This window comes from Protopterus annectens, chromosome 15.part0, assembly GCF_019279795.1.
Source record: "Protopterus annectens isolate FY-2018-M chromosome 15.part0, PAN1.0, whole genome shotgun sequence".
NCBI classification, from domain to species: Eukaryota; Metazoa; Chordata; order Ceratodontiformes; family Protopteridae; genus Protopterus; species Protopterus annectens.
Window position 1 is genome coordinate 74,499,185 of NC_056749.1, and position 11,576 is coordinate 74,510,760.

Consider the following 11,576-nt stretch of genomic DNA (forward strand, 5'->3'; position numbering starts at 1 on the left):
TCATTAAAACTGCTCCTTTCCCCAATGATGGTGCAATCATTGAGTATGTATATTTAAGTAAGGGGGAGTGGGACAGGACATGGTACAGGAAGACAAAGCACCCCCTTCCAAAAATTCTGGGATCTTCCACTTAGTTTGAAACACAAGCTGGCCACTTGATGAGATTATACCCACCAAAATAGAGCAGATCCATTTTACTTTTCAGAAAAGACAGATAATTTCAAGAAAAATAAAGCCTTAAAGGAAACGATTAGGACATACCTGTAATTTTCTCAGAAAATTGTTTCTCCCACGCATTCACCTTGATAAACTTGATATATTTCAGTAATTCAGTCATCTTCTGCACTCGTCTATCCGTCATAGAAACACATTTTTTTCTTAATTTTGCCAGTAGCCTTGAAACGAATATCTAAAAAAATTGATAAAAAAACAACAGTTATATTGGCAGCACCTTTGTCTTATTACTAGTTTGTTCAAAGATAATCTGTAACACCTAGTGCATTCCTTATGATAGCTAATAGCTCCAGCATTTTCTAATCATAGGATCTTAGGATGTTACTAGTCTAACTACCCTAAAGCCTTTTTAGACCTAGCCATTCATGCCCCAATTTTCCCACTTATAAATACCCATGGACTAGAATGGCCTCTGTCCATAAGGGACACAGGAGACAAGCCAGGAGTACATTTGTGATTTCCCATCCATTGATCCAAATTGCATTTGAACAGGTTTAGGGAAGATCTCTGCTTCACACGAATGGGGAGTCTATTCCAGAGAACAAGTAATCTCTGAGATACATACCTGTCCCTAATATATATGTTTTGTTTATGTCGCAATATGAGGTTTACAGCCTTAGATCAGGTAATTCTAGTGCTGTTTGTTTTGCAAATGTGTAGCAGATCCATCAAGGCTGCATCTGAGAATGCCCTGTAGGTTAGGCAGAGATCACCTCTATCTGTAGGAGACTGAGTACATGGACAGGGTTTTGAGATGGTCCTCATAGGACATGCTATTTACACCTTGTGTTTAGTTAGTGTGGCCACTACAGCTGTTGCAAGTGCCTGGTCAGGTATATACCGAAGGGTGCACTGTACTCTATTACTGGTCTAATGAGGGCTGAATATAGTGGGACTGTGATCTCCTTACATCAGGATGCCATGCCTTACTTATAAGTTGTGCCACCTAGAAGGAATTTGTGCCACCTAGAAGGAATTTCTCACCACCATGAATACATGGTGACCAAATTCCAGGTTACTGTTCACCTAATTTCCCAAGTACCTACTCTCAGGGGAGTGTTTTCAATGTTGTAATTTGCAGAGTGTTCATCTTCTCAAAGGGTATAATTATGCATTTTATTTTACATTGAGTTTTTAGGCCATGACCTTCACACCACTTATTTGTCCATCTCAGAACCTCCTGCAGGATATCTACATCTGTGGGGGAGTCAATGACTGCACACAGCTTGCAGTCATCAGCAAATTTGATCAGCCAAAGGGCTTCCACATTTAACTTCACTTCAGAGAAATACATTCCGAGCAGAAGAGGTCCCAGTACCAAGCACGATGGGACACCTCTATTAACAGGCCACTTGCAGGAGGTGGATTCCCCTCTTACTTCATATGCCCTATCCGTGAGCCATGTGGTTATCCATCAGGTGACATTGGGATTTATACCTACATTTGTGAGTTTGTCTTTAAATTATTTAATTGAGGCATTGTGTCAAATACCTTTGTCAGGATGAGGTAAGCATTATGCACCATTTTGTCCTCATCCATGGCTCTAGTGACCTTCTTGAAGAAATCCATCAGTTTAGTAGGCATGAACTGCCCTTGATGAAACTAAACTTGGATGGGACCAGCATTTGAAGATTTCCTCTATCTTTTTTTTATCAGATCCATGATAAGTCTTTCCATGACCTTGCACATTAGACAAGTTAAACTTATGCGTCTGTAGTTCCCTGGGTCTGTTGATGGTCCCCTTTTATGTAGACGGATGACCATTTCAGTCCTCCATTTCCTACGGACAAAGCTTGTCTGGAGTCTGTGGTTGAATAGAGATTTTTGTGGGCCTAATAGGTCATGTTTCAAGCTAGTTACCAGGCATCCTGGGTGATTATTAGGATCCACTGACACATTTTTTTAGCTTTGGAGAATACAGTGAGGACCTGTTCTTTAGTGATAGGTGGGGTGAAATGGTAGAGGGTATTTCCTGGAGATAATTGGGGTGAAACTGATGCTAAATTTTGCAGCCAGCAAGTTTGCTATATCCCCTTGCTCAGTATAGGGAGTTACATTTGTTAGTTCAGCACATTGTTGGGTGCTCCCCTAAAGGTTGCATACATAACTGAAAAATGCCTTGGTTATCCTTAGCATGGGAGGCTATTTTTGCCTCAAAGTTGGTTATGCTGGACTTGCTAAGTCCCCTAAGTTGCTTGTTGAAACTGATGAGGGAGTTTTTTTTTTTTTATCCTTCTGTATAGCCCTTCCTATTTTTAATCAAGAGTTTCTTTCTTTTGTTGTACAGCCTATATATACTGGGTACTCGCCAAAAGGGCTTGTTTTTGGAGTTTGTTCTCAGTTTATTTCTATTTGGTACAGCTGTTTCTATGCATTTATTTATATGCTTTTATAGGGTTCCCATAAATATTTCTACATAGGCCACAGTGTTCTCTGAGTTTGGGAGTCTTGGAATTTAGCTATAGCTATACCATTACTTAGTAGGAGGTAGTTAGCCTTAAAAAAGACTTCAAAGGTTCTGGAATAATGTCTGAATCAGACATTGCAAGGTCTGTATAGTCACAAATAGACTGTATTATTACCTGTCTAATAGCTCCACAGCAGAAAATAGCTTGGCTTATATACTGGGCCTCTCAGCTGACTACAGAACTCTACAAATGAGCTCCTTTGATCCACCATGTGTTTGTTAACCTGGACAATAAATTGGTTTCTGAATGTTTTTGTGAATATGGTCACTGTTCTGACCTGTAAGGTAACAGAATTCATTATTTAATATGTTCCTTATCTGAAATCTAAAAATGTTTTTGGACCCCCTACAAAGGAAAATTAATGGCTTCTGCTTATTATACCATTTCACGACACTTGTTTTATTAAATGTCCAACTGACACATTGTGACACAGGACACAACACAAAGTTTTGAAAATACTGAATGATAAGACATATTGTCTACTTTTATCTGATGATCTGATTCACATCCAAAGATGAACAGTGGAGTCGAGGACACCTGCAGCAAGAGAGCTGCACACATGATTTATCATCCTTCAAATGGGATGTTAAACTTTGGGACTCTCATGGACCTGAGTTGGTAGTTCTGTAAATGGATATAAAAAAGACATGCCACTTAATGCAAAAATATCAACTTTTTTTTAAACAGTATTAATTCGGTGGCATAAAAACGTCACTATATCCATCAAAATGTATAACATTTTGGATCTGATGTTGTTTTTTTCATTTGTTCCAACCAGGGGGTTATTGGATCTTATCAGAACCTCAGCACTTTTTCAAGAGCTTGGATCCAGGGCTCTGACTCCTCACCTACCCATAATATCCTCTGCTCCCCATATTACAACTGATCTTGTTTGCCACTCGATCTTTCAGGGCATGCAGTTCATGGGCTCTTATATTGATGAGGCCCTGAGTGTTGCCTAGATGACCAAGGATCACTTCCTGGTCAAGGTACTATAGAAACCAACGGGGGATGGTGGAAGTATGTGCCCAACATAGGTATGCCCATTCTGAGAGCAGGACCAGCTGCATGACTAGCTCCTAATGGAAGCAGGAGACAAAGTAAACAGAAAATTGGTTGAAGCTTTCACGCCTACCAAGCTGTGAGCTGCACAGTGACCAGCAGGTAAGCCAGGAGGAAAAAGCAGGCCACTTTTTATGGCTACCTAAATGATGGCCTGTCCATTGATCAGGCCTTGCTGTGGCACAGAGCATGAAATTGCGCTAAGCCAAAAGTGGTCTGATGATTTGTAGGCATGAATGGCAAGAATAAAGCAGGAAGAAAATGAAAATCATGTGCATCGATGTAATCTCTCTCACTAAAATCTCATAGAAACCGTGCATCGATGTAATCACTCTCACTAAAATGTCATAGAAACCGTGCATCGATGTAATCACTCTCACTAAAATGTCATAGAAACCGTGCATCGATGTAATCACTCTCACTAAAATGTCATAGAAACTGTGCATCGATGTAATCACTCTCACTAAAATGTCATAGAAACCGTGCATCGATGTAATCACTCTCACTAAAATGTCATAGAAACCGTGCATCGATGTAATCACCCTCACTAAAATGTCATAGAAACCGTGCATCGATGTAATCACTCTCACTAAAATATCATAGAAACCGTGCATCGATGTAATCACTCTCATTAAAATGTCATAGAAACCGTGCATCTATGTAATCACTCTCACTAAAATGTCATAGAAACTGTGCATTGATGTAATCACTCTCACTAAAATGTCATAGAAACCGTGCATCTATGTAATCACTCTCACTGAAATGTCATAGAAACCGTGCATCGATGTAATCACTCTCACTAAAATGTCATATAAACTGTGCATTGATGTAATCACTCTCACTAAAATGTCATAGAAACCGTGCATCGATGTAATCACTCTCACTAAAATGTCATAGAAACCGTGCATCGATGTAATCTCTCTCACTAAAATGTCATAGAAACTGTGCATCGATGTAATCACTCTCACTAAAATGTCATGGAAAACATACATGCAAAAATCATCACCATATCTCCATAGTCCATTATATTCACATACCACCACTTTTTATTAACTGTTATAAAAAAAGCCAGAAAACACCATTTGTGTAAACTGCCAACTACGGGTAACTATAATGATGTAGCTGTGCTGAATCCTGTTCAGAGACACAGTGCAGGTCTTTCAGGTCTATAAAGTTGGGTGGCACTGCAGCAGCCTTAATTCCCTCATGGGGAAAATGACTACTCCAACAGACCCCTTCACTAGCATTATATCTGCCATCAGGTAGCTAACTGCCTTTTAACCACTGGGGTCAAGGACCACTACAGGAGAGATTTGGCTACTTCCAGAGCCTGTTTCAAGAATGTGCATGTTGAAGACCTTAAGAGTGATTGGTTCACACCCTCACCAAGCGATATGGCATAGATGAGCCATGATTCCTAAGTTATGCCCACTTTTGCATCTCAGTACTTCAAGACTTAGCATTCTGAGCTTTTGCTTTTTGTTATCCATCCTATCTGGAAGGTGATTTGATGCTTTTTTATAAACCTGCAGTCTGTTACTCCCTGCAGAAGGTCTCTTAAATTAAAACGTAACACACATATGAGCATACATCACACCAGCTGATTAATAAAGTGGTCCTCTGTAGTAGGCAGTTACGACTGTCCTATTCCATTATGCTTGGATAGTCTATCCACTAGACCTAAGGATGATATCTTTTTAATCTGGTAAGTTTACAATTGCATATACTTGTTTACTTATGTCTTACACTAATAAACTGTTAGACACCAACCATTTCTGATTTCCAGATATACTAAGCTGCGTGAAATGACCTCACCTGTAGTGTAAAAGCTTCTACTGCCACTGTGAAGAGCACTAGTGAGAACAGTTATCACCACAGCAGAAAATATAATACTGAGAAGTACAGGCTCCATCCTCACACAGTCAAGTGAATCATTACAAAATGACTTTTTAACAACCCAGCTTACATGTAACTGCACCTATATACATAATATATATATATATATATATATATATATATATATATATATATATATATAAACAGAAGCTCAAATGCCTGTTGTATGCTTTTCAGCATCTGTTAAGATGCTTGTCTGATTAGGGTGCATTAGATTTTTAATAAGACCTGTCCATGAGGCCATGTAAAGTGTAATGCTTGAATAAAGACAATGCTCCTTTTCAGGCATCAACACTATAGTAATTACACATGAAGTTGGATAAAACTCCTAACTGGGCAGTCATAACAGTTAATTACCATAACAAATTCTAAATAAACTAATAGTGGCAACAGTTTGTATATTTTACCTATTAGGCTATCATTGAGCACATTTTTCCTCAGTTTTGGAGGATTTATACTAGTCATTTAATTCAGCCTCTTTAAACAGCATGCAGAGAGCACAGTGACACAGAAGTTAGCAGCAATGTAGTACTGTCTTCCAGCTCTGGGTTCTCTGGTTCATTTCTCAGCAGGGGCACCTTCTGAGAGGAGTTTGCATATTCTCCCTGCATCTGGGTTATTCTTGACTGCTTTGATTTCCTCCCACATCCATAAGATATGGTTGAATTGAACTAGCAATCTTACAAAGGGCCTGTAGTTGTGCAGGCCATGTGTAAATGAATGTGTGTGTGTGTGTGTGTGTGTGTGTGTGTGTGTGTGTGTGTGTGTGTGTGTGTGTTTGTGCACATCCTGCTGTTGGCTGAGGGTTTGTATCAGTTCATTGAAGGTTCATTTCGGCGAACCAGTCTTCATCAACACCAAACCACCTAACTTCACTTTTATTAATGTTCACATCAAAAAAAGATTTCACCAGGAAAAGAAAGTACTTGGCCAACACCGCAATGGAACACACACCGCAGTATGCCAAGCCCAACCAAGTGGCGGGCTGCGCCCCCCCCCCCCAGCTACATATACCAACTCCAAGATCGCACTACGGTGGGGAAAAGGGCAAAGTTGCGCTGTTGGCCAACTCCTTTGTTTCCCTACTTAAATCTTTTGTGGATGTGAACGTTTGCAGAAGTGAAGTTCATTGGTTTGGGGTCAGTGAGGTCAGGTTAGCTGAAGTGAATCTTTGACAAACTGATATAGACCCTTTGGCTGATGCCCCATCCAAGATTAGTTTGATTGTCTTGTCACCCACTGAGTGCCAGGATAGGCTCTAGTTCCCTGTGACCTAAAAATGGACAGATTATGTTACCAGACAAGTTATGTGTGAAAGAATGAATGGAAAGCAAGGAGAACACCTTCTGTTACATCTATAAAAGTGTATCAGAGAATGAATGAATGAATGAATGAATGAATGAATGAAAGAATGAATGAATGAATGAATGGACGGACGGATGGATGGATGGATGGATGGATGGATGGATGGATGGATGGATGGATGGATGGATGAACGAATGGATGGATGGATGAACGAATGGATGGATGGATGAACAAATGGATGAATGGATGGATGGATGAACGAATGGATGGATGAATGAATGAATGAATGAATGAATGAATGAATGAATGAATGAATGGACGGATGGACGGATGGACGGATGGATGGATGGATGGACGGATGGATGGATGGATGGATGAATGAACGAATGGATGAACAAATGCATGGATGGATGGATGGATGGATGAATGAATGGATGGATGGATGGATGAATGAATGAATGAATGAACGAATGGATGGATGAATGAACGAATGGATGGATCGATGGATGAACAAATGGATGGATGGATGGATGAACGAATGGATGGATGGATGAATGAATGAATGGATGGATGAATGAACGAATGGATGGATGGATGGATGAACAAATGGATGGATGGGTGGATGAACAAATGGATGGATGGGTGGATGAACAAATGGATGGATGGATGGATGGATGGATGGATGGATGGATGGATGGATGGATGGATGGATAGGTTAATGAACAGCATGCACATCTCTCATTACATCTCTGTAAGGGTATCAGATAATGAATGATTAAATGAATGACTGAAAGAATGAACATCATTTACTTCCTGTTACAGATGCATGAATGAATGAAGGAAGGAAGGAAGGAAGAAAAGTAGCAATAAAGAGCACACACCTGCTGTTACAGCTCTGTAAGGGTATCAAAGAATAAAGGAGTGAATGAAACAATAACCTGTCAATGAACTGCTTGCAGTGTCTGAGTCCTCGCACCTTTATTTGTCTTCTGTATGACTTTGAGCAACTCACTTAACCAGACAGTGTTTTGAATTTGCCCCTAAAAAGGGACACTTTGTCCTGTGGTATGACCCAGTTAACAAATAACTAAAATAAAAATACATAAATGAGCAGCACACACTTCCTGTTACATCTCTGTAAGAGCAAGGAAGTGTTTTAAGAAATCTCCTGGCCTTCAGGTCAACATCCCAGATTAATCCATAACTTCAGCAGCTGATCACCAAAAACAGCAACATTTCTGAGACAGAAAAAGCCTTCTCAACTGTAACAGCATGTACTAAATATTTAACTTCTAGGGTTGATCAGTAGAATTCGGCCATTCTAGACTTTGTACACTGATATCTTTGGAAACACAGGTAAGCGCCTTCATATTACCAAGAGAAATGTGGTCAGATCTCAAGAGATGAGGATTGTCTGTGCTTCCAAAGATACCAGAGACTGTATGCTAAACTTGCACAACCTAGGAAAAGCCTTTTTGGTAATAGGCTACTGCAAGAAACTTGTCTACAGCATCTTTGACCATATCAGGACTAGTAAACTCAATAATGGCCGTTCCATCCATGACACCCCAGACAGGGAATTGAGAGGGTGCTACAGAGTCCCACAGGAAGAAAGAAGGAAATACAGCATGGTGCTCACTTACACCATGGGCTATAAAGGAAATACAGCATGGTGCTCACTTACACCATGGGCTATAAAGGAAATACAGCATGGTGCTCACTTACACCATGGGCTATAAAGGAAATGCAGCATGGTGCTCACTTACACCATGGGCTATAAAGGAAATACAGTATGGTGCTCACTTACACCATGGGCTATAAAGGAAATACAGCATGGTGCTCACTTACACCATGGGCTATAAAGGAAATACAGCATGGTGCTCACTTACACCATGGGCTATAAAGGAAATACAGCATGGTGCTCACTTACACCATGGGCTATAAAGGAAATACAGCATGGTGCTCACTTACACCATGGGCTATAAAGGAAATACAGCATGGTGCTCACTTACACCATGGGCTATAAAGGAAATACAGCATGGTGCTCACTTACACCATGGGCTATAAAGGAAATACAGCATGGTGCTCACTTACACCATGGGCTATAAAGGAAATACAGCATGGTGCTCACTTACACCATGGGCTATAAAGGAAATACAGCATGGTGCTCACTTACACCATGGGCTATAAAGGAAATACAGCATGGTGCTCACTTACACCATGGGCTATAAAGGAATAAAAATAAAGCAATTCTCACCAACTGGACTCTCATCACCAACAACAAGCAGCTAGTGCAACTCCTTGAGTCAACACCAACATTTGCCTTTAAGAATGGGAAAAGCATTCATGACTACCTGGAAGGGAAGAAACAATCCAATAACACACAGAAAGGGACATATAAATGCAGACCACCAGACTGCATATATTCTGAGCTGGTAAGTGAGAAAACTTCCTTTAATTATCTTAATACTAACAAAAATATTACAGCTCTTCTAGAAGTAATTGCAATACTGAAATTGTCACTTACAGGCCACAATGTACACTTTGTAACAGTTTCTACATAGAAAAAACTTTCAACTGCCTAAAAATATGAATGACACCATATTTCTGACATGAAACTAAAAGTTCTTAAGAATCCATTAGCCAAACAGTCTTGATTTCCCAAACCACATGCATTTTACATTTCGTGTGCTGAAAGCAGTGGAATTAGAACCCTTCCATGGCTACTATCTAAATGCTTTTTTTGGAAAAAGAGAATTTGCGTGGCAACTTCAACCTAATGTTTTCAAAACGCCAGGACTAAGCACCACTTGTTCCATTAAAAAGCAAGTTGAACTTAAGGAAACTTACTCACAAAAGCTACTATTAAAGCTATTTTTTATGTTTATGTTTTAATCATATCTTCAGGCCATTTAGAGAACATTTAGAGAACATGGGAATGTTCCTGTTCCCACCCCTCTTAACGTATGTTTCATTCCATACTGTCTTCCACTTCACATACTTCAAATACCAACTCCATTTTTCACATCTAGCAATCAACATCTTATTCTCAACTATCTACTTCCAATTTACTTCAACCAACCTCCTATTTATTTACATATATATATATATATATATATATATATATATATATGTCTGTGTGTGTGTGTGTGTGTGTGTGTGTGTGTGTGTGTGTGTGTGTGTGTGTGTGTGTGTATATACATATATGCATATATATATATATATATATATATATATATATATATATACACACACACATATATGTGCACACACACACATATATATATATATATATATATATATATATATATATATATATATATATATATATATATATATATACACATCAGTAAGACAGCAGGACATAGACAGGGTAGGAGTGGTGCTTTAATGGTGGATAATAAAGCATACTTCAACCCTATACTTATCAACTCCTCAAAATCAACCTCAGATAAAGATTCAAATTATTTACTAATGCATCTCCAACTAGGGCTCACTCCAAACCCTTTGTCTCAGTAATTGATATAGCTCCACCCTACAATACAAACCTTATGCACAGCATACTTTATAAAATCGCTGCAGCAACTGGTAAACATAAAACTATTGTAATAGGTGATTTCAACCTATCACAATTACCATCTCAAGATAATTTACTTCCTCTTTTGGTCTAAATGGTATCACATAGTACAAGAGTATATCTTCATAATGGTAAATTCTCTGCACTAGGTTACATTCTTACAAATATGCACAAAAAGTGATGAACTCAACAAATATTACACAAGTTATTAAATGACCACTAATTACCCACTGGTTACTTATAGCAAGCAAATTACCACATGAAATCTTCACATCCAGAGCCATCAGCAACAGTTTGGCTGATATCCTGCACAGGGAGATGCAAACAACAGACTGGAGCACACCTGATGCATGTTGTGGCCCTACACAAGTGCTCTCTGTCTTCTAGAGCCTACAATACAAGACATGTTATAGTCCCTGAAAAAAATTCAAGGTCAGGGGAAGAGCCACTCGCTGATCTAAAAAGAAAATCAGAGTTAGAGGCCAAGCCTGGAAGTGATGCAAGGCTGACCAATCAATGCTACCAAATGTAATGACTATCAGAAATTGCACCATGATGTTAGGATAACTATCAATATGAACAAGGTGGAATGTATGAGAACCATGCAGAGAAAATGACTGCCAAAACAATTTTGGAGTACAGTTAGTAATAACACAGCAGACAAGTGTTCCCCATACTGCCAACAGATACAATTTAATTAAGGCTGACCTTGTAGACGATTATCCAGAACACTGCTACACCATGCTCCAGTTACCCACTTACCTCCAGAACACCGCTACACCCTCCTCCAGTTACCCACTTACCTCCAGAATACTGCTACACCATCCTGCAGTTACCCACTTACCTCCAGAACACTGCTACACCCTCCTCCAGTTACCCACTTACCTCCAGAACACTGCTACACCATCCAGCAGTTACCCACTTACCTCCAGAACACTGCTACTTCATCCTCCAGTTACCCACTTACCTCCAGAACACTGCTACTTCATCCTCCAGTTACCCACGTTACCCACTTACCTTTGTAACAACTCAAA

At 39.5% G+C, this 11,576-nt stretch overlaps 1 protein-coding gene across 1 annotated transcript in view; it reads right to left on the minus strand.

Moving 5' to 3' along the window:
• The window catches only part of LOC122789789 (multidrug resistance-associated protein 5-like), a 464,322-nt gene that overhangs the window by 381,317 nt on the left and 71,429 nt on the right, over nt 1-11,576 (minus strand). The window contains exon 6 of the mRNA XM_044057231.1: nt 262-409. Within this exon, the coding sequence (XP_043913166.1) occupies nt 262-409 (148 nt within the window). The remainder of the gene's footprint in view (nt 1-261; nt 410-11,576) is intronic.